Here is an 8,246-nt window from a genome sequence, read left to right as displayed (position 1 = left end):
TGGGGCAGAGTGTGGGGCCGGGAGGGGGGGCTGATTGCATTGGGATCGGTTTACAGCTCGGCCGGGTCTGAGTTTGGGACAGCGGGGGGAGCCCCTTGTCTGGGGGCTTGGAGCTGTCTGGGGTCTGCCCCCCAGCTCATGTTCATGTCCGCTGTACTGCGGATGCAGCCCCCGGGCTATGGGGGAGGGGACTAGGGGGGGTTGCACTAGGGGGAAATTGTCCAAAACTTCCCCCTTTCTAAACACAAAGGCGAGGCCCCACCCTGGGCAGTTGGCTGCCGCTGATTGGCTCCCTGTGGGCCCACTGGGGCGGAGGGGCGTGTCTGGGGCCAGGGGGATAAGCCGGGACTCGCTGGCGGCAGGTGGGGCAGGAGGAGGGAGCGAGCGGGCGGCCGAGGGCTGGACAGCGCCGGGCGCCGCTCACCGGGGAGATGCTGCGGGATCGGACTCTCCGGCTGCAGTATGGGAGCCGCATGGAGGCGGTGTGTGTGCTGGGCACCCGGATCTCCGCCGACGTGTACGGGTGAGTGTCGGCCCCCTGGGCAGCCCCCGGGCACCCTGCCCCTGCCGCACCCCCCCCCCACTGTGCCCCCGGCACCCGGGCACCCTGCCCCTGCCGCACCCCTCCCCCCACTGTGCCCCCGGCACCCGGGCATCCTGCCCCTGCCGCACCCCTCCCCCCACTGTGCCCCCGGCACCTGGGCATCCTGCCCCTGCCGCACCCCTCCCCCCACTGTGCCCCCGGCACCCGGGCATCCTGCCCCTGCCGCACCCCTCCCCCCACTGTGCCCCCGGCACCCGGGCATCCTGCCCCTGCCGCACCCCTCCCCCCACTGTGCCCCCGGCACCCGGGCATCCTGCCCCTGCCGCACCCCTCCCCCCACTGTGCCCCCGGCACCCGGGCATCCTGCCCCTGCCGCACCCCTCCCCCCACTGTGCCCCCGGCACCCGGGCATCCTGCCCCTGCCGCACCCCTCCCCCCACTGTGCCCCCGGCACCCGGGCATCCTGCCCCTGCCGCACCCCTCCCCCCACTGTGCCCCCGGCACCCGGGCATCCTGCCCCTGCCGCACCCCTCCCCCCACTGTGCCCCCGGCACCCGGGCATCCTGCCCCTGCCGCACCCCTCCCCCCACTGTGCCCCCGGCACCCGGGCATCCTGCCCCTGCCGCACCCCTCCCCCCACTGTGCCCCCGGCACCCGGGCATCCTGCCCCTGCCGCACCCCTCCCCCCACTGTGCCCCCGGCACCCGGGCATCCTGCCCCTGCCGCACCCCTCCCCCCACTGTGCCCCCGGCACCCGGGCACCCTGCCTCTGCCGCACCCCTCCCCCCACTGTGCCCCTGGCACCCGGGGACCCTGCCCCTGCTGCACCTATCCCCCCCATACTGCACCCCGACACTGAAGCACCCACCCGCACACTGCCCCTGCAGCCTTCACTTGGCACCCTCTCACTGCTCTGTCTGCACCCTGGCACCTTTCACCTCCTTCCCTCCTGAACTCAGCCAGCACTTCCTGCTCCTCTGCAGCCAGGCATTATGTTTCCTTTGTAGGTGCCTGGTCTGTAATGCAGCCCCCCCTTCTGCAGCTCACCTGCCCTCTTACCTGCCCCTTTGCACCCTGCCCCTTTGCACCCATCTCCCCTCCCCTAGGAAGCTCTTATTTAATGAGTGTGCTCACTTAAACAGTGCCTGGGGGATCAAAATCCAGCATTCGACTCCCAGGGAGAGGGGCATGTGGGTGTCAGTCACGGCCCCAGGAGCAGCGGGTGCAGGAGTCAGATTCAGTCCTGAGCCCTGGATTCCTGCACTTCTGATTTTATGGCTGCTGGTGCTGGGGCAAGAGGTGGTGGAGTGGTTTGCCGGCTCCGGAGCAGGCCCAACCCAACCTTGCCAGGTCCCTGGGACTTTCGGTGTTGTACAAGTCTCTTCACTTGTATCTTAATGGCCATCGGAGATGCCTTGGGGGGTGAGATCTATGTCAACAGGGTGGTGGCTGGGGTTCTTTCTGGTAGAATGTAAGTAGCAAGGCATCCAAAGATCACACACACACACACCCCTCTCCATGGAGCGCTCTGTTCCCACAGGTGTCACTGGCTGGTTGTGCTCGTTCCCCATTGTTAAACGGAGCTGTGTGCAGGGAACGCAATCTCTGCTTCCCTTTCCAGGACACTGACGTCAGCCACTCCTTAGGTTGAATGTGGCTTAAGGAAACACAAGACTTTGACCTTGGCAACATTAAGGAAATTTGCACCTATGCAAACAGATTGATGCAGTTACCCCAAGGCAAAGTCTTTAACACAAACACGCTGCAGTCACCAAAGCAAACAGCGCTGGCATAAACGCCCTCTTTGTGCCAATGCAGGACGTCTCTACGAGAGGGTTGCATCACAGCAGTGACTTGCACTGATGGGCATTGCCTTAACCTAGGGACAGCCGTATTGTCCTGTCGGGGGAATCTCAAAGCCCTTCAAGTATTCATTAATACCCCCCCTCACAGCAGCTCCTAGCTCCTAGGGTATTAATGAATGAATGAATTAAATTTGTTAGTCTCTAAGGTGCCCCAAGTCCTCCTTTTCTTTTAGCTCTAATCTAGTGCTCTTCATCAGTGGATCTCAACACACTTTATAAAGGAGTTCGGTATCATTATCCCCATTTCACAGATGAGGAAATTGAGGTACAGGGAGGGGAAGTGACTTGTCCAAGGTCACACAGAAAGCTAACCGCAGACGTGAGAATAGAACCCAGGTCTCCTGATTCCCAGTCCAGTGTTCTGTCCGCTAGGTCACACTGCCTCCCTGAGGCCAGCGTTAATCCTCATTTGCCAATGGTTACGCTGAGGGGAGACCTCTCGGGCTGTCCAGTGCTTTCATTTACCTGGGTGCGGGCAATACACCACACTGTGCAGGAGCAGGCTAAAAAGACTTGTAGATGCTTTAAAGGTGTGCACTCAGCCAGCCTCAAATTTGTAATTATGGCAACAAAATTCAGATCCAGCAATCACTGACACCCCAGTGATTGGGGGTGGTTCAATATGGGATTTTGGGTTCAGCTCTTCAGCGTATAGGCAACGCCACAAAATTCAGATCTGGGGGGTCCAGGTTCTGTTCATTGCCTCTGAAGCTTCTGGTACTGGCCACTGTTGGAAGACACGACACTGGGCTAGCTGGACCATTGGTCAGACCCGGTATGGCCATTCTCATGTGTCCTATCTGATGCATCCCCTGTCTGAGGATTGTGCCCTGCCTTTACAGGTGGATAGACTCAGTGATCTGAATGGTCCTCTATCCATAACGTCTGTTATCCTTCTGGAATTCTGATGACTTTATTTATGAGTTACATATTATTTCTAGGAAGATGTCATGCAGCTGGTAGAGATGCTCTGCAAAACTCCTGGTCAGCAGGTGGTAATCTGGGAAGGGAATAAACATTTAGCTGTCACTTTCTAGTCCGTGAGATATATTGTCTATATTTTTAACAGCCAGCCATCAGCTATGAGCTCTCTTAATCCAATGTAAACCACTGTTGTCATTGTAAACTCTTATTTACAGCTGATGGTGCTCCGTTGCTCTTTCAAACACAGCACTTTTCCTGGCCCTCTGCCTTGGTGCTGGCAAATAGTCCCTTAGGCTTTAAAAACCGGGCCCGTGTGAACCCAGGGGAAGCAGAGCTTTAAAGACTTGAGAGACCTTTTTGCATGAAGCAAAGCATCCGTGCTGGGCACCATCTGTGAATGGGTTAGATTTACAGACCCTTTGTGTGGACAGTGGAAATGCGATATTCTCTGTCAGAAATGGACCCATTGTGTCCTGAAATGATCAGGGGAAAATGTGGTCCTACAGTAACGCTCTACATCACATTGTAAGCAGCTAGAGGATAATAGGGTGATAAATAATAGCCAGCACGGATTTGCCAAGAATAAATTATGCCAGACTTTCCTTTTCTGGTAGGGATACTGGCCTAGAGGAATGGGAGGAAACAGTAAACATGATTTATCTCCACTTTAATAAGGCTTTTGGCTCAGTCCCGTGTGCAGTTGTAGCCATGTTGGTTCCGGGATAGCTCTCTCCAACAGGGGTTGGTCCAATAAAGATGTTACCTCCCCCACCTTGTCTCTCACAGTCCCGTGTGATGTTCTCATAAGCACACTAGGGAAATGCAGTCTAGATGAAACTACTATAAAGTGCGTGGACAGCTGGCTGAAAAACTCTACTCAAAGAGGAGTTGTCAATGGTTAGCTGCCAAACGGGGAGAACATATCTAATGGGGTCATAGAATATCAGCATTGGAAGGAACCTCAGGAGGTCATCTAGTGCAACCCCCTGCTCAAAGCAGAACCAGTCCCCAGTTTTTGCCCCAGATCCCTAAATGGCCCCCTCAAGGATTGATCTCACAACCCTGGGTTTAGCAGGCCAATGCTCAAACCACTGAGCTCTCCCTCCCGCCCAGAGGTCTGTCCTGCATCTAGTACTGGTCAATATTTTTCCTAACGACTTGGATAATAGAGGAGAGAGTATGCTTCTAAAATGTATGGATGACACTGAACTCGGAGGGGCTACTCGCACTTTGGAGGACAGGATCCAAAATCAAAAAAACCTTGATAAATAGTGGAATTGGTCAGAAATCAACAAGGTGAAATTCAATGAAGACCAGTGCAAAGTACTGTACTGGAAAGGAGAAAATCAAACGCACAGCTACAAAATGGGGAATAACTGCCGAGGCAGTAACACTACTGCAAAGGACCTGGGGGTTCTAGTAGATCATAACGGGAATATGAGCCAGCAAGGCGATGCCGTTGCAAAAAGGCTAATAAGGGGGATGTATTAACAGGAGTGTTGTATGTAAGGCACAGGAGGTAACTGTTCCACTCTGTTCAGCACTGGTGAGGCCTCGGCTGGAGAACTGTGTCCAATTCTGGGCACTGCCCTTTAGGAAAGCTGTGGGCAAACTGGAGAGAGTCGAGAGGAGAGCGACAAGAATGATAACAGGTTTAGATCTATGAGGAAAGGTGAAAACCCTGGGCACATGTAGTCTTAAGAAAAGAAGACTGATAAGCCTTCAGGTATGGCTGTTGCAAAGAGGATGGTGATCAGTTGTTCCCCGTGGCCACTGAAGGTAGGCCAAGAAGTTAATGGGCTTAATCTACATCAAGAGATTTAGGTTAGATATTGGGAAAAGCATTCGAACTTCAAGGATACTTAAGCCCTGGAACAGGTTACCTAGAGAGGTTGTGGAATAGCCATCATTGGAGGTTTTCAAAAACAGGTTGGACAAACCCCTGTCAGGCAGGGCCGAATTAAGGCATAAACTAACTAAGCTACAGTTTAGGGCCTCACAATATGCGGGGCCTCTAAAAAAGAAAAACTGACTCTATTTCAAATGTTATCAAAATCAGTTGATAAATAAAGGAGATATGGGGGGGGAAGATTCTCTCTAAATATAGACATTTTCATTCAAATATGACAAAAATATACACATCTGGCTACACCAATACCCTTACCTGTCACTAATTATTCATTATTGACAGGCGGGAGGTCAGGGCTGAGAAAAAATGATAATTGCACTTGTAAAATCAGTATTTCTACGAATAAGTCTGCTATCGGTCTCCTAAGGCAGTGTTTTGTTGGCCAGCTGCTGCTGGTAAAGTTCGGACTGTGCCTTCAGATCTTATTTCAACAAATAAATAATCTCACTGCTGATAAACCCAGGACTTGGCAACGGCAGTGTCGTGAAACAATCCTGCCAAGCTCGTGCTCGTACGGGACTTGTCCGAGGAGTGACGTCACGTATCGCATCCCTCGTGGCGGGTAATAGCCAAAGGGGCGCCGTCTTTTGTTTACGGTCCAGCACGCGCAGTCGTATAGTGCCTTCCCTCCTGTTTTTCTTCGTTTTTTAAGGGTCCGTGTGATCTTTCCTCTTCTGATCTGTTCCTACGGACAATTGTGTGTCTTAGTGCGCACGCCGCTTTCTGCTCCATGCGCTGTCTGTGCTTCACGGGATTGAGTTCGCAGGTGATCGTCTTATGGACTTGGGTCGAGTGGATTTTGAGGAGGATAAATTTGTGTTGGTTTCCCTCCGTCAGTTTCAGGAACCTTCACAGTAAATATCAGAGTGCTGACGAAAGAATAAATAAAAGGTTTGAGAGAAGTGAAGGAAGATTATATATTCTGAGTACTTGGTGAGCAAGTTATTTCAAACTATGTGCATCTATGATTTATAGGCTGTTAAAGTCTATAATATTCATTATATTTGCTTGAATATAGGCTAGTTTTTCTCACTTTTTCAGTGCCTGTCTAGAGATTACCAGTTTCTTTTCTGGTAAATTCTTTTTCTTTCGCACATATAGCTTGTTGTCACTCTGTGTGCCTGAGGTGTTTACTCGAGATTAATTAGTGGTCCTGGGGGAGACAGAGGATAGAGAAGTGAATGCGAAGAGAGATCTCTGCCTAGAAAGTGCTGTGAGAAAAGCTACCTGCCCTAAGCATTCTGTGCATCAAAAGTGACAAACTCCGTAGCTTATCATTCGAGGACATCATCAGTGATTTTGCTCTCCAAAAATCCTGACAGAAAATGTTTTCAATTTCAGTGTTAATATTAATGTGATGTGCAAACAGACATACTGCAGGTTGCTTCCATTTAGTAAGCTGATCTGTGTAACTGTAATTGCTTTTGTGTTCCTGTAGATATAAAGTTTTCATATCTACTAACTAAAAAATCATAGATGAAAATATTGAAACTATTTTATAATGCAAACAGGCATCTTGCAAGATGTGTTTTAGTTAGATGATTATTCTATTTTTACAAGTTCGCCTTTGTATATATGCAAATATAAAGCTTTCGTGTTTATATATTCAATGTCCTTTCTGTGAAAATAATACATTATTTTTACACTTGACATAGTTTAGGGCTTCAGAATGTCATAATCCGGCCCTGCCAGGGCTGGTCTAGGTATACGAGTGCATCCTAACGATTAATGGATTTGTTTTCCCCTTTGCAACACTCCATGAGGTAGGGGAAAACTATCAGGTGAGACTGAGTGACTTGCCCAGCATCACACAGGAAGTCTAAGGCTGAGCTGGGATATGAGCCCAAGTCTCCTACATCCCTGTCTGCTAGACCACACTACCCCATCGAGTGAAGTCGGCAGGAGCTGTGTGTGTGTGTGTTCACTGGGGTCTGAGGCTCTTTAAAAGATGTTAAAGAATGGGGGCTTGGGATCCTAGATACTGAGAGGATACTAAGGGGTTGGTTTGAATTCAGTCCATCACTACGCTGTTGAGAATTAAAAAAAGAAATACCAGCACTTCACTGTCCAGATCACAGGCGCTGACTCCGTGGGTGCTCCGGGGCTGCAGCACCCACGGGGGAAAAAATAGTAGGTGCTCAGCACCTACCACCAGCCCTGCTGATCAGCTCCCCCTCAGCCCTCCCACCCGCTGGCGCCCTCCCCAGATCACCACCTCCCCCTTCCTCCCAGCACCTCCTGCCTGCCTCAGATCAAGTGTTTGTTTAGCGGCATGCAGGAGGTGCTGGTGGGGGGGGAGGAGTGAGGGCGGGGCATGCTCAGGGGACGGGGCAGAACGGGGATGGGAAGAGGTGGGGCAGGGATGGGGCCTGGGGCGGAGCGGGGGGTCGAGCACCCATAGGGAAAGTAGAATGTTGGCACATATGGTCCAGATTCTGGTCTGAATGAAGTCAGCGGACATCTTCTCATCCGCTCCAGAAGGCTGGGCCCTTCGGTTTCTAAAGGCTTTTCACACAGTAGCTCCCATGAAAGCTGATGAGCGGAACTTTGCTCTCATTTACAACCGCCCCAGCCCGCTCCTAGGCCATGTCCACACCTTGGAAATCGAGGGCGTCACCCCAGCGTGTAGCAGAATCCAGGCTGCTGGTTTTCACTCCCCCTGCAGTCTGCAGCAGGCGCCCAGCCGCTCGCAGGGCTCACTTGCACCACTTCTCTTGGCAATGCTGCAAAGAGAGAGGTTTTTTGTTTGTTTGTTTTTTTTGCACCACGGGGCACAATGGACTCGCTGCCGCTCTATTTCTGCTCCATTGGACATCCTGAGTCAGTGGGGAGAAAATAATCTGTTTGTCAGAGGAGGGAGTTTCTATAGCACTTTTGTCTATTGGGATTTTTACAAACCCATGGTCAAATGCGCATGGTGAATTTTAGGATTTGACTGGGGTTGGCAGCCCAAAGAAACCATCAATGCAAGCACCTGTCTAAAAAGGATACTCTTCTCCTTGCC

The 8,246-nt window shown here is 52.0% G+C and overlaps 1 protein-coding gene across 1 annotated transcript in view; it reads left to right on the top strand.

Moving 5' to 3' along the window:
- Positions 1-343: 343 nt before the first annotated feature.
- The window catches only part of LOC125624412 (protein-arginine deiminase type-2), a 69,917-nt gene continuing 62,014 nt past the window's right edge, over positions 344-8,246 (top strand). The window contains exon 1 of the mRNA XM_048825079.2: positions 344-523. Coding sequence (XP_048681036.1) covers positions 432-523 — 92 coding nt within the window. The 5' untranslated portion in view covers positions 344-431. The remainder of the gene's footprint in view (positions 524-8,246) is intronic.

Source organism: Caretta caretta, chromosome 18, assembly GCF_965140235.1.
Source record: "Caretta caretta isolate rCarCar2 chromosome 18, rCarCar1.hap1, whole genome shotgun sequence".
In the NCBI taxonomy this organism is placed as follows: domain Eukaryota; kingdom Metazoa; phylum Chordata; order Testudines; family Cheloniidae; genus Caretta; species Caretta caretta.
Note: the sequence above shows the minus strand (reverse complement) of the source record. Positions and strands in the feature narration are given on the sequence as shown.